This window comes from Anopheles nili, chromosome X, assembly GCF_943737925.1.
Source record: "Anopheles nili chromosome X, idAnoNiliSN_F5_01, whole genome shotgun sequence".
NCBI classification, from domain to species: Eukaryota; Metazoa; Arthropoda; class Insecta; order Diptera; family Culicidae; genus Anopheles; species Anopheles nili.
The window spans coordinates 9,956,745-9,974,978 of NC_071293.1; the positions used below are offsets into that span (position 1 = coordinate 9,956,745).

General features: G+C 46.6%; 2 protein-coding genes across 2 annotated transcripts; one reads left to right on the top strand and one right to left on the bottom strand.

Annotated features, from left to right (window-relative positions):
* The first annotated feature begins 6,008 nt into the window (after nucleotides 1–6,008).
* Nucleotides 6,009–12,467, top strand: LOC128728932 (uncharacterized). Its single transcript, XM_053822582.1, has 12 exons — nucleotides 6,009–6,075; nucleotides 6,167–6,408; nucleotides 6,645–6,874; nucleotides 6,957–7,222; nucleotides 7,285–7,689; nucleotides 7,788–8,300; nucleotides 8,372–8,755; nucleotides 8,825–9,058; nucleotides 9,120–9,364; nucleotides 9,429–9,646; nucleotides 9,707–12,329; nucleotides 12,426–12,467. The coding sequence occupies exons 1-12, from the start codon at nucleotides 6,009–6,011 to the stop codon at nucleotides 12,465–12,467; spliced, it is 5,469 nt and encodes a 1,822-aa protein (XP_053678557.1).
* Nucleotides 12,468–13,087: 620 nt separating this feature from the next.
* Nucleotides 13,088–16,213, bottom strand: LOC128728933 (protein ovarian tumor locus-like). The gene is made up of 5 exons (XM_053822583.1): nucleotides 15,971–16,213; nucleotides 15,811–15,908; nucleotides 15,588–15,742; nucleotides 15,004–15,506; nucleotides 13,088–13,159 (listed from the first exon to the last, which is right to left on the bottom strand). The coding sequence occupies exons 1-5, from the start codon at nucleotides 16,211–16,213 to the stop codon at nucleotides 13,088–13,090; spliced, it is 1,071 nt and encodes a 356-aa protein (XP_053678558.1).
* Nucleotides 16,214–18,234: the final 2,021 nt, after the last annotated feature.

Genomic DNA, 18,234 nt, shown 5'->3' on the forward strand with positions numbered 1-18,234 from the left:
TATGCCAAGAGGACCAGCGAGAGATGAATTGATTGAAATAGAAAACCTTCAAAGACGAAGCTAGGAATAACGTTTATAGAATGATTACAACTAAATAAGAAAAAAATAAAATGCACATCAAAAATTGAATTACCCAAGCATACGTAAAAATGCCCCTTTATTTTTCCTCAAACTACGTCGACCCGAATGAAATCGGGTTTATCAGCTAGTAATGAATATTTTTCTTGTTTCAGGAGAAACGCATGAAGAAACTAGAAGAGATTCCCAAACAACAACAAACGGATGCCGACCGGAAAGCCATCGAGGACGATGATGGGAAGGATGAGCTGAAGGGAGATATTGTTGTAACACATCTTTGATAATGTAATCGAAAACGCGCAATATTCAAATAATGTTACTAAAACAAAAAACCAACAAATCGCTATACGAGTTATATAGAATTCACGTTAAAAAATTTCCAATGATGTAATTTTGAGCCCTTTTACCTTAAGCACTATTATAAAGAGTGGTATTCGTTTTTGTTCATCCGTTGTTTATTACAAATTAAAACTATTTACCAATTTATATCCGGTGTGTAAAACCTAGCAAAAGTTTTATTTGCATATAAAGTTATCATATGAACTAAATGATTGAGCATATTTACTACACATACGATATGATTTACAATGAAATCTTCTTGTGTAATTAAGAGCATCACTGTACAATCAGATGCATTAGGCAAAGAGATGCGTAGTCATGAATATATCAACCGAATAATATCAGCTTACAATCGGCTATATCTGAATTAATAGGTTTTGTAGAAGCGTTTTCAATCATTTTCCATTGTAAACCATATGCAATGTAAGCGAGCTTAGAATTAACGTACTATACCTAAAACGTGCTGTTATTTTTTAGATGATATGCTAGCTATCTAATTCTCGCTCATTGGTAGATGTTACATGAATAAAACTTAGATTCGCGAGTATCATTGCTACTGTGTCTTGGAGTATTCATATTTTACATCAGCTTGTAACAAAATTAACAATATGAATACAACATAAAGTTCACAATAGTTTATTCAGCTACTTGCAGCCTATTCCGCTCTTTTGGATGTACCAAAGCGAAACTCCTATATATTTGTCCTTTATAAATATTGGAAAAATGATAATGCTCGTACAAGCGAATTTGTTGTAGTTGAGAAAGTATATTTCATTATGCTTTTCGGAATTTCAGCCTCAATTACATTTAAATTAATAGATTGTGATCAAATATAAAGAACGAGACGGGGTGAATTTGTAACCAATAATACGCAGCTGGTGAAAACGTGATGGAAAGTAATGTAATAGATTGCTAGGTGAGCCAAAAATCACAGATGGACGTAGAAATATGTGGAACGATTTGCGGTGATAAACTGTAATATTAATGAAATGTTTATTTATTTGAGTAATACGCTTACAAGTTTATTCGATTTTTTAAAGAAAAGGTCATATTCGGTCCATCTGCCCTATTTCTTGTTTTATCCTTGTATATCGTAACAATGTAACATAAATGGTAAAAAATATCTGCGAAATCAATTAAGCCTAGGAATGTACCCAAAAATTATTGAGCTCAACCGTAAAACTACTTAGCTTACTAATAAGAATGTGTTTATCGCTTGCTGCCTTGTTGCGCTTGCGCTGATCAAATGTTATTTCTTGAAAAAGAACCTCCAATCGAGCTTTGTTTCCTATGCGTCACCGTGATTGATGTTTCATCTAAAACAAAATCGAAAATAAATCGTAAAGCAATGATAAAACATTGAGTATATGTATAATTTGAACTTACTAATTCATGTTCCTTTGTTTGCGATATTTTTCTGGGGAAACGTTGGAGGATTACAAAATAACCGATGGGCTGGTATTGAATATATGTTTGCTATTGGTTTATATGAAAATTATAAGTCCCAGGAGCCAGATAATGTTGATCAAGGGTGGGATTGACCATTCATCAGGTCAAGATTTGACTGATAAGTTTGATAATAATAAATACCATTCATAAATGATTACATATTACACCTGTAAACATACCTAATCAGAACAATCTGTTCCCTCAACGACGGGTGGATTCTTCGGTTCACCACAACCGTTTGGTCCATTGTTAGATGAGGCTGCAAATGAAGGACCGTTAGTAAATTCATAAACAGCTATGGAATATGGAAATGTCATATGTACTATAAAAATATAAATACAAGTAAAAATATAGTTCTCTTATTGAGGAATACTTACCCTACGAAACAGTCGATTGCCCAACGGATGTCTTCATCTCTACAGAGTCGAAATACTTACCAGCTTTAAACACAAACCAGATTTTCGTGAATGAATGACTAAATACGTAAATAAATTATCAGAATCAGTAAAGACTCCAAGGTACACAAGAGAAAACTCTGCAAACTTCGAGTTTTTCTACCTTTTTATCTTCAAGAAAGTATGTGATTAAATGCTGGCGTTTGTTACCATCCTGCCCACGTCGCCTTCTGACTATTCCGATATAAATATTGGATAAAACAAACGTTTCTTGTTTCAGCCACACGCTAAACCAAACTGTCTCGAGGCCCTCCAGTGGTTCTTGGGGGCTTGAGCGCGGGGCCAGTCACCCCGCCCCAGGTAAAACGGACTACGGAAAGCTCTACAATGAAATTTCGAACTGGACTCAATGATAACCGACCACTGCAATCCCGCCGGACAATGATAATGGGCTCAGCCTTGAAGCAACTAGATGACACCCTAGCCACACTGAACATGGACCTTGTAGCACTACAAGAAATACGATGGCTGGAGAATGGTGTGCTAAGTAGACGTGGTGAAAAATGGTACCATATGTACTACAGCTGCCACGACGGCCACCATATGCTCGGAACGGGTTTTGCCGTAGGTCCGCGGCTAAAATCCGAGCTCATCGATTTCGAGGTGATGGATGGCAAGGATGAAGAGGATAAGGACCTCTTTTACGGCCCCCCCGCAAAAATCTTTGACAAGTGCCCTAAGCATGATCTCAAAATCATTTTGGGGGACTTTAATGCAAAAAAAATCATTTAATAGGGAGCCAATGTACCGCCAATACATTGGTGATCACAGTCTACACGAGCACAGTAATGACAATGGTAATAGATTGGTCCAACTTGCAGCAGCAAGCAACCTGGTTGGGAGAAGTACCAAGTTTGCGCGTCGGGACATCCACAAAGTTACTTGGGTGTCCCCAGATGGAGCCACTTCAAACCAGATCGACCACGTGTTGATAAGTCGCCGAAGACAGTCGAGTTTGTTAAACGTCAGAACATATAGAGGAGGCAACATCGATTCCGATGACTATTTGGTAGGCTTAGTGATACGTTGCACAATCGCCCGTCCCCGTGCCAAAGGAGATGAGGGAAAAATGCAGGCCCGGCTCAACACGGACTCCCTGAAGGAGTCCAAAAGGCATTCGAATCCGCTTTAGGTGAGTCTCTATTACCAGCAACTCCATACGACGCTACTAGCGAAAGGTGGAATTCTCTAAAAACTAAGATAGTGAACTGTGCAAAATCCACACTGCCACCACGAAAATCGCGAAAATGCGAGCCACCAAATCTGGCTGGTTCGACGATCAATCTAGACTTGTGACGAAATGTAAAAATTGCGCGTATCGAGCAATGCAGCAGCGGCATAGAACGCTGGCATGCGCAGAGAATTATACACGGCTCAGACAAGAAGAAAAAAGAGTACACCGCACCAAGAAACACCAATGGGAAGGGCAACGGGTACAGGAACTCCAAAGAATCAGCGCGATACGCGATACGGTCCAGGAAAAAAGTTTTACCAAGAGATAGCTGGTCGCCGAAATACCTTTATAGCTAAGGTGACCTGTTGTCGAGAGAAGGATGAAAATGTGGTCAACTATCAACCAGAAGTCCTCTCGCGATAGGCTCAGTATTTTGATGAATTGCTAAATCATCAGTTCAATGAACAGCTCCATTAGTAGATCATATCATCCTTCTGCCACCTAGCATGGACAAAACTCTAAAAGCGATCCGTCGGTTGAAGAACAATAAAGCACCCGGCAACGACGGAATATCAGCCGAACTGATCAAAACCGGAGGTGCAGCACTAGAGCACAAAATTCACAAAACCATTACTGAGGTGTGGGATAGCGAATCGATGTCTTATGATTAGAATCTTGGTATCATCTACCCCATACACAAGAAAGGAGACAGACTACAGTGCAGCAATTACAGGGGTATTACGGTGTTGATAATCGCCTATTAGATCTTCTCTTTAGTCTTGCAAGAAAGGCTTGTCCCATTCGTAGAAAAAATAGTTGGAAACTATCAGAGAGGATTCCGAAAAGGAAAATCAATCCCTGAACAGATCTTCACCATGTGGCAGATATTGGAGAAGATGGCGGAGCAGCAGCTCCAATCTTTCCATCTCTTCACAGATTTCAATGCCGCATACGACAACATAGCATGGGTAAAGCTTTACGACGCAATGAGCTCTGTTGGAATCCCGACCGAGGTTGCCAGGCTTGTTCAAATGGCCATGACCAACGTCACACGCCAGGTGATGGTGGATGGAAAACTCTCAAGCTACCACCAAGGGTCTGCGCCAGGGAGATGGGCTTGCTTGTCTCCTTTTCAACCCAGCGCTAGAGAGGCCCATCTGAGACTCACGAGTGGAAACCTCGGGGACCATCTTCTACAAGTCAATCCAGATCCTGGCATACGCTGATGACATAGACATCATTGGTTTGCGGCTCTCCTTTGTAGCAGAAGCTTACAAACGGATTGAGCAGGCGGCTGAGAACCTCGGATTGGAGATAAACGAGGCAAAAACCAACATGAGAGTGGCACCGTCAGCGGCCCTGCTAACAAACACTAATGCGAGTCTACGCAGGGGTGATGTACAGATAGGTGAGCGAACCTTTGAAGTCGCCCAAAACTTCACCTATCTTGGGTCAAAAGTCAGCACCAACAGTAGCATAGAAGTTGAATTACGCGCAGAGTGCTGGCAGCCAACTGGTCATATTACAGCCTGAGGAAACTTCTCCACTCAAAATACCTGTCGCGACGGCTGAAGCTGGAACTATATAAAACATTCATAGTTCCAGTACTCACATATGCCTCTGAGACATGAAGATGCTCAGAAAGATCTTTGGCCCTGTATGTATGGAAGGACAATGGAGGAGCCGATATAATGACGAGCTCTACGAACTGTACGATAGCCTCACTGTCGTGCAGCGAATTAGACTCGCCAGGCTCCAGTGGGCCGGTCATTCATTACAATGGTACCGGACGACTCAGCCCGTAAAGTCCTTTTAGGCTGCCCACATGGACAGAGGGGGTCGTAGTAAGCCCAAATTGAGATGGACTGATGGCGTGGATGCGTCCGCCAAAAAGGCCAGGATTATCGATTAGCATACGACGGCGCTCCACCGCGAGCGGTTCAGGTTTTTGTTAGAGCAGGCCAAGACCGCCAAGCGGTTGTAGCGCCTGATAAGTAAGTAGTAATACTTATCTTCCCCTACATGTTTATGTATAGTCGAGTTAACAAAGATGTAGTCATACATAGCGTGTATGTATGCAGATATACTCATACCTAGTATCTCGTAGCATGTGTATTCAACTCGCGCTTGCCTGAAGTAAGCGTAAATTAAAGGATGTAAAATCGCCTTCTAAAGAAAACATTTGCCCATACCACGTTGTCCTTGCTACGCATTGCCCCACAAGGTGCAGCAGCAAAGATCGAGATTTCTAACCCGCTGGCAGCAGCAAACGGGACAAAAAAAAAGATCACTAATTCTTAAATCGCCTCAAACGCCCACGCCTCGATCCCGAGTGAATTCGCACAGTGAAAACGGCCTGTTTAGCGTGCTGGATCGCGGGCTTGAACCAGGCCCCAACCTGTCTAGAACGCACCGCGTCATTAGTAGCTCCCTCCAGCGCCATTTTATACACATCTTAAAGCGGCACTGGTTGGCCAGAGCACCATCATTGTGTGCAAGTGCGATCGTGCAACATGTGGCTGAGGAAAGTCACAATCCTGCTGCTGCTGGTGCTCGGTTCCGGCGCAGTCACCGTCCAGCGTAAGTACCGTTATTTCCCGCAACACACGAGAGTGCAGTTACACACGCCGATACGCAGAACCGTAACACTCCGTGGTTTGGCCCGTTCCAGAGGATCCCGGCTCGAATGGTCCCACTACCATCACCAACACCGATCCGGACGCCGTGTACCGGGTGCCGTGCGGTTCAACGCTTCCGTTTGTGTTCGGTCGCTCTGCGAACGGGCGTCAGCTGTATCTGCTGGATGGAACCGGGCTGTATCGCATCGCGGCCGGCTCGCAGGCCCAGCTTGACATTGACAAGACACTTATCAGCTCTCTGCCTAAGCGGTACGAGGAAGCTCTCACTCTGCAGGTAGGTGGTGGGGGCAGCATTAAGCCAAAATGGCCTAGCTGTGCAGCTGGTGGGGTTTTCGGGCGAACAAATATTTGTCTTCCATCGGCATGTTAAAAATAAACTGCTACCCTTGGGCAAAAACCGATCGGTTTTCGCCGATCGGTGATTTGGCTCAACTTTCTAGCCGCCCTTGGTTCGTGGAGGGCCAGTAAAATGAAACATTGTATCGTACGTGTTTGCTTGTCTTATTCTAGCTACTCGACATCAAGCTGGGCGGTACGGAGCATGTCCTTTTCGTCGTAACCACCGACCAGTGGCACAATGTGTTCCTGGCGCACCGAAATCCACCCACGGAAGGGACCAGCGCCCAGCCGATACAGCGCATCAAGTACACGGGCAGCTCGTCCAAAGCCAGACTGCTGGAATGCAACGGCAGTATTTACCTCGTGACGATCGTCACCAACGTCAGCACCGGCAAGATCCGGTAAGAATCGTTCGGGATGATACGAACGCTTCCCCGTCCCCGGCTAAACCTGCTGTTTTTGCTCTCACTCCCACCCGAACAGCGTCTACCGTTGGCAACAGTCGTACTTTTCGCTGGAAAGCACCAAGGAGGTGCTCTCGATCGACGATGTACGGTGCCACTGTCCGAGTACGCTGCTACTCCTGGTCCTAGACTACGCCCCGCTGCCGGAACGCTCGCTGAACCATGTCCTGCTGCTGGATAGCGCCGAGCGTCCGGTCAAGGTGCAGGAGATGTTCTTCCTGCACAGCACGTTACCATCGTTCACGCTCGACGGCGAGCTCTACCTGATACGGCATGTTAGCAGAGGTAACTGAGGTGCTGCGTTCGGTCTGCCGCAGGTTCATTTACGCACCGTCTCTACCCCGCAGACAAGTCCTACCTTTACCAGTGGAGTGCCGAATCCCGGTTCGTTCGATTGCGCAAGCTTCCCAACAACCAGGAACAGATCACGTCCATCACACACTGGGGCAGCACGTTGGCGGTCGCTTTCGACGGCACTGTTCGGCTATACGGCAGCAGCAAGGAGGATTTGTTACGTGTCGAATCAACGTTCGCGTTGCGTGGTTTGAACACCTCGGAGGCGTTAACGCGGCTGACGGTTGGTGCTCCCGGGAGCGGGAAACTCCGCCGGTTGTACGGGTTGCGTGCGAAAAGCGGGACAGAGTTGACACTGGCCACAGAATTCTACTGTCCACCGGCAGGCGAACCCGGTTCCAGTACGGCCTTGCTAATACATCAACTTAGCATATTGAGCGTAGCCCGCTCGGCAGAAGGTAGTGTGGTGCTGGTTTGAATAACACAAAATTGTCTCCAAAATGTCCTTAACTATCCTGGCCCTCTGGGACAAAACAATTGCACACTATCGTTGCAGAATCGGCCCAAGAGCACGGCTTCCAGACACTCAACGGCTGCCTGCATCGGTTGAAGCTGGAGTCGAACGAGCGCAAGAAATGGATCGATCTCATCCGGCTGCAGTTGTCGCGCAAGAATCTGCTGCTGGACAGCGTCTCCCAGCCCGCCGGTACGATGGCATTACACCCGACCGTGCAATTGGGCAGCGTAACGCTTGCGCACGAAGAACCGAACCTGCTGCCACCCTCGCGAACCGTACTGAATGGTCAGTCCTTGTTGCTGCGCCATCACCGTGTTGCGACGGATCTTAACCGCGTGCTGTTGCTGAACCGCGCACGCACCGAAATTCAGGGTGATCTGCACGTTGCCGGTGACGTGCGGACACGTTGCTCGAAGATCCGCGCGGTTAACGCACTGGAGGAGCTCAGGAAGGGCCACCGGCAACGGCGTTCCATCGTGCGCGTGATGACCCGGACGCCATATCGCGTGCTAAGGGCACGGGAAGTCATAACCGACTCGACACTGAGCAAGCGTACGTTCCTAACTTTCTCCTCCCTTGGTAGCCGTGTTCCGGAAGCAATGTTTCGGTTTTTCTCGCCGCAGGATTTTTGCTACGCTCGCGTATGAATGTCCTGCCCGGAACGGTGCAGCTAAACGAGCTGACAACGACAACGGTGCGGTTGGAGCAGGGCCGCATCAATCACCTACCGGTGCCCACTCGCCGGATGCTAGAGGACAGCGCGAAACACGGCTACCGTGGTCACAAAGTGTTCCGGAGCATCCGGACGTTCCGATTGCAGACACACCACCTCAACGGGCAACCGCTCGCAATGCCAATCATCGAGTCGGGGTTGGAATACGCCAACCATGGCATCACCATCAAGACGGACCTTTGCCGGACGCGCAATCTGCTGGTACGGGACACCTTCAACGGTCTTCCGGTGAGGCGGTTCGCGAACCAGTTGCAACGCACGCTGCACGTGAAAGGTAAGCGAAGGATGTCCGGCTGGATGTTTCCAACGCTAAACGTTTAACGCTCCACGTTTTATTCACCAGGCAACGTGCGATTAGCCGGACCGGTCTGTGTGAAACACCTGCAGTACGATTACACGCTGAATGATGTGCCCAAAGGCGGCCTGCTGGACAGGATCACAAACCAAACCATCACCGGGTCCGTGTTCGTGAGTAAAGGGTTCACCCATAACCTACAGGTGAGCCGTATCAACGGGGAGTTGCTGGAAAATTATGCCTCTATTTCGCAAGGCACCCGGCAAGCTGTAACGATTCAAGGTATACGTAACGTCGTCCGGTCATCCATTGTGCATTGCCTAAACATTCTTTTCCACCACAGCTCCAGTTCGGGCAAGTAAAATGATCATCCTCGGTGATCTGCGGGCGAATCACGAAGAGCAGCAGTTTGCACCGTACATCGGCACCAAGCCGGGTGATTTGCGGCAACTGTATACGGGCAGACTGGTGCTCAATGGCACCCTGCGACTGAAGGTGGCCAACGTAAACGTACCGAACATCACGCTCATGGGGCAGACTGTGGCGAGCAAGCTCTATCAGCGCTTTTTACTCCGCACAGAGCGGCAGGTTGGTTGATAGAGAACCTCACCTGACTGGCTATGTGCTTTACTCAACGCTCCGATTTTAACAGGTGCTGCACCAACCGGTCGTGTATCATGCCGCACAGTTCCAGTACCTGTTCGCGAACGCGTTAGGCGGGGTCGCCCTGTGGCAGTTTAGTTTGACCGGCCGAAACTGGCAGAATGACATCTACCTGCAGGATGGCACCGTGCGAGGCCACATCCGGCCAGCGCGGATCTCCAAGCGACTGCACTCGATGCAGCAAGACCGTGTCGATGTTGCGGCTCAGTAAGTGTTGCCTTCTCTGTTGGGAAATGCCACAACCTCACGCTTCTTGCTCTCCCACAGTGTGCGTGTGTGTGATGTGAAGTGTGTGTTTACGGGCAGGCTGCAGGTGACACATCTACACACCCGTACGTTTGGTGGAAGGCTCGATCCGGATGTGCTGTGGCGCAAGGATACCCACCTTGGACCAGCTAGGATGGCACCAGCGTTGCTGCTAGGACGCACCGAACTGCACCACAGTGTCCTGCGGATGTCGCAGGGTGCGCTTCAGGCGGGCAGCATTAACGGACACTCGAGCCACGAGCTGGCGGAAATGGCCAAACCCCCACGGCGTCGTTACCGCACGCTAGCGCTTGCAAACCTCCGCGCGTCAAGCGTTAACATTCGGCAGTCGGCGAATCTGGCCCTTGGCAAGCTGCTGCAGCGATTTGCGGCCTCCACGCAACACCAGGACCACGGGAAGGTGCCGTCGTACGCCAGGATCGTGTCCCCGGAGCGCACCCAGCACATCCCGGTCGCTTCCGTTGGAAGCGTAAACTTTTGTCCCGTGCAGCGATTGCTGCAGGACACCGTGCTGAAAGCTTCCCCAACCCCAAGCCGCCCGATCACGGGGTATAAACGCGTGCAGGGTGCTGTCCGCGTCTCACGCCAACTCGCTACCGCTCGTATCGATGGCCACGATGCGGGGCTACTGGAGCGTATCGTCACACGCGGTTCAGAGACCGCTCCACAAAGCGTCGATGCCCGGTGGTATTTCGGAATGGCCTCATCTAGCTTTCTGACGGCGAAGCTGCTGAATGGTGCACCGGTCGCGCGATTAGCACTCCACTCCGACCGGCCACTCGCGTTGCAGGGTGAGCTGCTGATCGATCGATTGGAAGTGGCCTCGATTGGGCTACCGGAGCGTCCAAGTTGGCTGTTTGACCCACAAGCGGCTGCCCCGGTACGTTTGCCACAAAGCATTTCCCGGTTGCGCTGTCTCGGCACCCTGCATGGTGGCAAATACCGTGATCCGGTCCATCCACTCCACGAGCTGCTGTTGGCACCATCGCTCGAGCAAACACGCACCGTTACGAGTGGTGTCCTTTTCGGTACGTCGGCCATTCACCTCGGGAACTGCTCCACGGTCGGTGGGCCTACCGAAATCGAGCGCGTTGCCCGGAACTGTCTCCGGCGGGATGTGAATGCGGCTTTGCGATCCGTCACGGTGTTCCGGCAGGATACGCGGTTCCTTGGGGACGCTGTGCCGTTTGCAGGACATCTGCACGTTGCCGATACTGGCCGACTCGTGGCGTACACCATCGCTGGAGTACCTGTGCTGCAACGGCTCGGTCCACAGGCCGATCTTTTCCTGTTGCCACGCTCTGGCACCGTCCGGAATGAGCCCATTCGTGGCGTGAAACGGTTCCCGGGTGGATTGGCCACCGTGCGGAACATGACGCTGGTGTCGTCTGGGGAGAGTAGTTTCTGGGATCAGTTGACGTTCTGTGCCGATCCGAACCATCCGTGTGCGGTATCCCTGATTTTCGGTCAACCCGTCACCGTGGCAACGTCGCTGACCGCTAGCCAGCTAAACCATGTCCCGTTGGATGGATTTTTCCACGCGTTCGCCAAACGTCGCTCTGTTCCAGCCCAACCTGCAAGTCTGCGTCCCATTCAGGACTTTCCTGGCATGCTGACCGTGTCCGCACTCCAACTCACTGGCACCGGTACGATCCTGCACCATATCAATGGCCTTCCGCTCGAGGAGTTGGTTCTGGGTGCGACCACAAATGCATCCCACCAAGCCGTGCCAGGTGCTAAAATCTTCCGGGCCTTACACATCGATGGACCGCTCGCTCTGCAGCAGTTGAATACCCGCCCGCTGGCGCAGGTGAAACGAGCCTCGTTGGAACCGATGGCTAATCCGTCGCAACTCGAAGCGGTTATTTTCAACCGACCGGTGACACTAACTGCGTTGCACACACGCACACTCTACCATAGTCCTACGGCGTCCAGCCGGCTGGCAACTCCCGCCACTGTGGCCTTCCCGGTGATCCACCCTCAGCGGCCAGCGGTAGCACAAGGACGAACTTCCGATGCCCGAGCGATGGCACGACGAGGACGACGACCTCCCACCAACGAGGCCAAACTACCTCCCACCAACGAGGTGACACTACCGGGAGGGGAAACCATCCGCCTGCATTGTCCATCCGACCACCGAGCCCTCGTTGTCGAGGTGCGTGCTCTTCCACCAAACCGTATCACCGAACGGCGGCTCCATGAGTTGCCGAAAACGACGGGATGTCTCCGGATAGCCGGGCTACTTGCCTTCAATCGTACCACGCTTGCATTTCTGCTGTGGAATGCGGATCCGTTCGGGAGACCCGAGGAGAGCACACCCTACCTTTACGATGTCGGTCGGGGTCACCTATCCGCGGTCGGGATGCCCACATCCCGGGACACTACGTGCCGACACGTGGCCTTACTCCGGCCGGCACCGGACGAGCTGATGATGGCCACGGCTGGGTGTGCGGCGGGTGGTGTACGCATCTTCCGGTTCGAGACGCGCCTGCGCCTGCGCCACTTCCAAACGATCGATTTCACTGCGCCGGTTTCCGCTATGATCCCGACGGATGATGCCACCATTTTGCAGCTGCAGGACGCCGCCTCTCATCGGCACCGTTACGCATACAGCTCCGTTACGGTAAGAGACAGGAGTGGGAGCGTCGTTTTTGCCGGATTGCCCCTTCCAGTATCACGCCGCTAATGACCACGTGTCGCTTTTCGGTTTCATTTCCAGGGCTGGACGCGCGAGGACGAGCAGATGGGTGTGAGACCGTAAGGGCAGACGAGAGGATCCTTCCCGACAGAGTAGGGCGAAGAAGCACCTACCGTGGTGTCGCACCATCGTATGTTTGTTAGATAATGTCCTTGCCACGATGTTGGTGGCATAGTGCTACGTGTTTTGTGACTGATTGTTAAATAAAGTGTTCGGATGCATTACTTTTTTCGGATTTTTTCGAGGTGGTAACGCTTTCGCGAAGTATACGGTTAATGTTAATTTTTTTAGCATCTAAAATCCCACCTACACGTTCACAAACCTAGCTACAACACGGCATACTCCAAACATTAGTAGTAAAATACGTGTTTATTAAAGAAAATCAATTGACAAAGTAATTGGCGACGTTCGCGCATGAAAGTTGCAATACCAATGGGCATTGTGATTAAAATACTAAGTAGAACAAAAATAGCAGTAAGTAATATTTGCGTCAAGATTGGTCAATTGTTTAAAAATATCGAAAAAACACCTTTGGTGTTAATACGTACTAAAAAAACACAAGTAAAGAAGACAAAACGAAACGTAACGTCAAAATAGCTACAGAACAGTGCGTTTGGAGTGTAAAAATATAAAAAAGAAATGGATATAAAAGGTCAAATAACAACAGAACTACATCAGGCAGGTCAATCACGGAGCAGATGGAGGAAGCGGAGCGTACGCATCGTTTTCGTAAAGTAGTACCTATGGTATTCCATCTGCAAAAAAAGCGGAACAACATTATTAACAGAACCCATTGGGCTGGTGGTACACTCCGTTTGAGTAAGCTTACAGTTTGAAATAACGTAGGTAGGTGGAACATACACAATGTGGCCAGGGACAACCACATTATAGGCGTTTGCTGGTACCGGAGCATAATATGTTACCATAACCACAGGCTGCATTGGAATCTGCGGTACAAAATATAAATAGAGCAGGATATTAGAATTTTGTTTACTTAACTCAGCTGGAACCCACCGAACAGGTGCCCGGATGCACTTCTCGATGCATGTTACGTACCGAATAACCCACAGAATAGTTGTTATAGTAATAGTACGACTGATTTCCGTTCATCGATGCCATCGGGTTCAGTGCACCTGCTCCAATTGCTCTTGAAGATTGTACACTTCGATTGGGTGCCGGACATCTATTCGGCACAGCAATTCCGCGCGCTGAATTTGTTGGAGGTTCAACCTCGTTGGAACGAACGCTTTCCTCAACGGCATTATTAGAAATAACGCTTTCCTCAGCGATGTTGTTGGAAGAATCGCTTTCCTTAGCGGAATTATTGGAAAGAATGCTTTCCTCAGCGACTTTGTTGGAAGAATCGCTTTCCTTAGCGGCATTATTAGAAATAACACTTTCCTCAGCGATGTTGTTGGAAGAATCGCTTTCCTTAGCGGAATTATTGGAAAGAATGCTTTCCTCAACGACGTCGTTGGAAGAATCGCTTTCCTTACCGGCATTATTGGAAATAATGCTTTCCTTAGCGATGTTGTTGGAAGAATCGCTTTCCTCAGCGGAAATGTTGAAAAAAACGCTTTCATCAGCGGAAATGTTGAAAAGATCGTCGGTAGAAGAATCACTTTCCTTAGTGGCATTATTGGAAATAATGCTTTCCTCAACGACGTTGTTGGAAACAATGCTTTTCTCAGCAGCATTATTGGAAATAACGCTTTCCTCAGCAGCATTATTGGAAATAACGCTTTCCTCAACGACTTTGAGTGAAGAATCATTTTCCTCAGCGGAAATGTTGAAAAGAACGTTTTCTTCAGCGGAAATGTTGAAAAGATCGTCGTTAGAAAAATCACTTTCCTCAGCGGAATTATTGGAAAGAATGCTTTCCACAGCGACGTTGTTGGAAAGAAAGCTGTTTTCAGCAGCATTATTGGAAATAACGCTTTCCTCAACGACTTTGAGTGAAGAATCGCTTTCCTCAGCGGAAATGTTGAAAAGAACGCTTTCCTCGGTGGAATTGCAGGAAAGAACGCTTTCCTCGTTGGCAAAGTTGGAAAGATCGCTTTCCTCAGCGGCATTGTTGGAGATAACGCTTTCATCAATAATGTTATAGGAGAAAGCACCGTTTTCGTAAACAGCGTTGCATGAGAGGCCACTCTCATCATGGGCGTTGCGAGGAACAACGCTTTCCTGCTCGAAGTCGTAGAAAATAAGGCTTTCGTCAGCGTTGTTGCGAGATTGAATCCTTCCGTTAGTGGGGATGCGGGTGTTGACTCTTTTGTAAGCACCATTAGGTTTAGGTTTCCGTGACGCTAGAAATCAAAAATGCACTTAGAACGGTATAACTTCCAACCTAGGCAAAAACAAATTGCATCTTACATTTCGATGCACTGCACGGTTTTAATGATGCTATGGCAACAAAATACTTGATGTCTTTTCGTCCAATAGTGCTTAGCAATGCCAACTGCTTGTTTATGTCAATTTCCTCTACGATGCAAACCAACATCGACCGACCTATTCTGGTAGTACATTTCATTCCAACCTACGGCGAAACGAACCAAAAAATGTATCTTGCCCAATCATAGCAAGCAACCGTGCAATTAACCTGATACATAGTTGCAATATTCGCCTCCCTGCGTAAATCCATCCACGTATCGTACTCCACATTGCGGTAGGTGTGAGGATCCAGCGATTTAGCAACTCTATACGGAACCGGTGAGATGTGCATCTCCAGCAATTGCCGAATGCATGATATTTCAGGATCGTGCAGCAGCGGTGAGGGTTTGTTTGCAATCGTTTGGTAATAGTCTTTTAAATAAACTTGATAGCCCTTTTCGGTACCCTGCACTTCGAAGAACTGCTTCACATCCTCAAAGCCATCTCGGTTATGGAAGTGACACAAATCGGACTGCGAAAGAGCGCAATTTGTTTCTTGTGCTGTGCTCAGCACGAGCTGCCGCCCATCTTCCGTAATGGCAACGGGACGACCTTCTTCATTTACTTCATATGTGGTTTTTTCATTATTCGGATCATACAGCATACGCTCGGTCATATACTCGATGTCCGGTAGGCCCAATACGTTTTTCATCAGTACCTCATATACTATCGCTGAAAGTATTCCAACAAGTTCATATGTAGAATGCCTCGCAATATTATTCACAATTATCATTAGCAAGATGTATTGCTTACATTGACAATAGGCCGCAGATTTCATGTACTCGATCGAAAAAACGACATCGAATTGTTTATCACGTTTGCGAAACAACCGCCACGTGCTCTCATGACTGGGTTCATCTACCAAAACCACGGGTTCTTTAAAAGGGGTAAAAATATGCACATTGGCCCTGTTAAAAAACGACGAAAATACATTATATTTAGAAGAAACATAACCTAACAATGTTGATGTTCTTACTTGTGTAACCATGCCAGCGCCTGCAGTTCCAATATTGTACCGTAAGTTTGTGGGCGCGACATGTTGTAAATATAATCATAATAGTTCCATTTTATTTCCTAAAAAAAATGAACACAATGCATTTTTTATATTACTGGACCTGGTATGGTGATTAACGTACCTTTTCAAAGAGTTTCTTGTTATTCCGCATATATTCCACACATTCCTTTCGCACTTCCGGATGGTACAACTGAATGTCGTGGCGAAGCTCCGAAACACATCGAAATAAGCACGTTGAATCGGGTGCAATATGCTTGCGATAATATCCCTGCTTAAACAGGAATTTATCACTATTATCCGACATTTCATTTGAGCCGGCACCAAATTCACGTTTGGATGACGCAATTTTTGATTTATCGCTCATTATAATTCTGAACTCTAATTTACGTAATAAAATTTAGTTATAGTTGAATACAGCGACATGCACAGATATAACGACGGCACAATATAATAAAATTTAATAACGCGCACTCTCAACCAAAACCTCAACAAAGCACGGCTATCATGCGATCATGGTCGATATTCCCAGAACAATAGGGAAAAGAGCCATAGGTGAGATAGCAAGACTGTCGCCACTTCGTTTCAATAGAAGCCATCTTGGAAATTTTTAACACTTTTGACAATTGGATTGGAGCACGATCACGTAGTACAAGAAAAGCTGTCATAACGAAGTATTGCATCTTTTTTAATTAAATAAACTTAGTCAACACTCTCAAGGACTTTTTTAAATCAATAGAAGCATTTCACGTATTCATAATTTCAATATCATCATTCCAAAAACAAGCACTTATGATAGTGTTGAATATTTTTTCACCAAATTTTGAAATAATTTTCTAGAAGACCAAATTTTATTCTAATGATTTTGAGCTCGATTTTCATAAAACATTGCATGTTTACCCAAAAGATGCTCACAAATTTTGAATTACCATATGGCAGATAATCACACATTCTTGTTCCCAAAAATCGTTTTTCTCAATTGAATGCAGACATGAGCAAATTTTTAGAATATTAACGGCGCTAATACTGAAACAGATTATATAACTTGTATGGTGAATGATTTTATTTTTGAACAAAATTTCATTTGTGTATGAAGATATAAGAAAAAGTGTAAGCACGTGTTAGACGTGTAAAAAAAATCATATATAGATTACTTGCAGCAAATAGTGCAAAGTTAATAGAATGAAATATAAAATTATGCATAGAAGTATTCGAAGGAGAAATTAAGAAATCGTCAATTTCTTCTAATAAAAAGTATCATTCGATGATGGTCCCACGTTTTCCGTTGAAAAATAGTAATTCTCGGATCGGCAACGCCCATCAAAACTAGAAATAGACAAAAATTATGTACTTAATTTGAAAGTAATGCTCGTTAGCTCAAGAATGACCAAAAATTGTTAAATACCTTTAATCTCTTTGGAAGATTCAAATTAGTTATTACGTGCAGCCCAAGTAGTAAGATTTGAGCCTTGAACGTTCTCTGGTACCGGTTCATCTAACAAAAATACAGATAATGTATTGCAATCGGAAAATAATTGCAAGGTGGATTATAAAAACTCACTATTCGATACTGTTTCATTAGGAACATTTTCGTACGCATACCCTGAAGAAGCATGCGGATATAAGTTGGCTAAACCGTGATGGTTATTCATCTGCTGATACATCCGATCACCAAAAATTCCATATTCTGGAGATATATTTTGTTGCTGGTTGCTGTTGAAATTGTAAGGCACCGGTGCCAGATGTTGCTGATTTAGAGCAACTGGTTGATCATAGAGAACAGGCACCTGAATCGGCGGATAAGGTGGATGATTTGCTGGATAAAACTAGACAAAATTTAAATCAAATAGAATCATGTTAATGTTTTCTACATTTTATCCGAATGTCGTAAGATAAAATGTGAGATAAAATTTTCAACATACCAGAGGCGCTGAAGTTGCAATAGGATTAAAGAAAGAGGCTGGAACGCTAACGGAATGTTGTCGATTATCCGGATAGGTCTGGTTCACACTACTGGCTTCTGGATGATAATGTTCCTGTGAAGGCATATATTGGCATATGGGTTGTTGATATGCATACGACACAAAACCAGCGGAAACTGGCATGCCTGCATTTCTATCAGCTCGAGCGATTGTGTTCATGTATGTAGAAGACTCAACTGTTGGTAAAGGGTTGAATCCCTCAACAGCAGGGGGATTATGCTGCGGAAGACCGTAAAAAACGTTTCGATCTCTGTTTCGAGAACCTGCAATTAAAAGAATATTAGCAAATTCTAGTAAAGGTACACATGAAACTTAGACAGATACTTATTGTTAATCCCTATCATTTGAAAGCATTAGCAATACTGTAGCATTATTAGTATTAGTACCATTAGATAAATAGTAATTA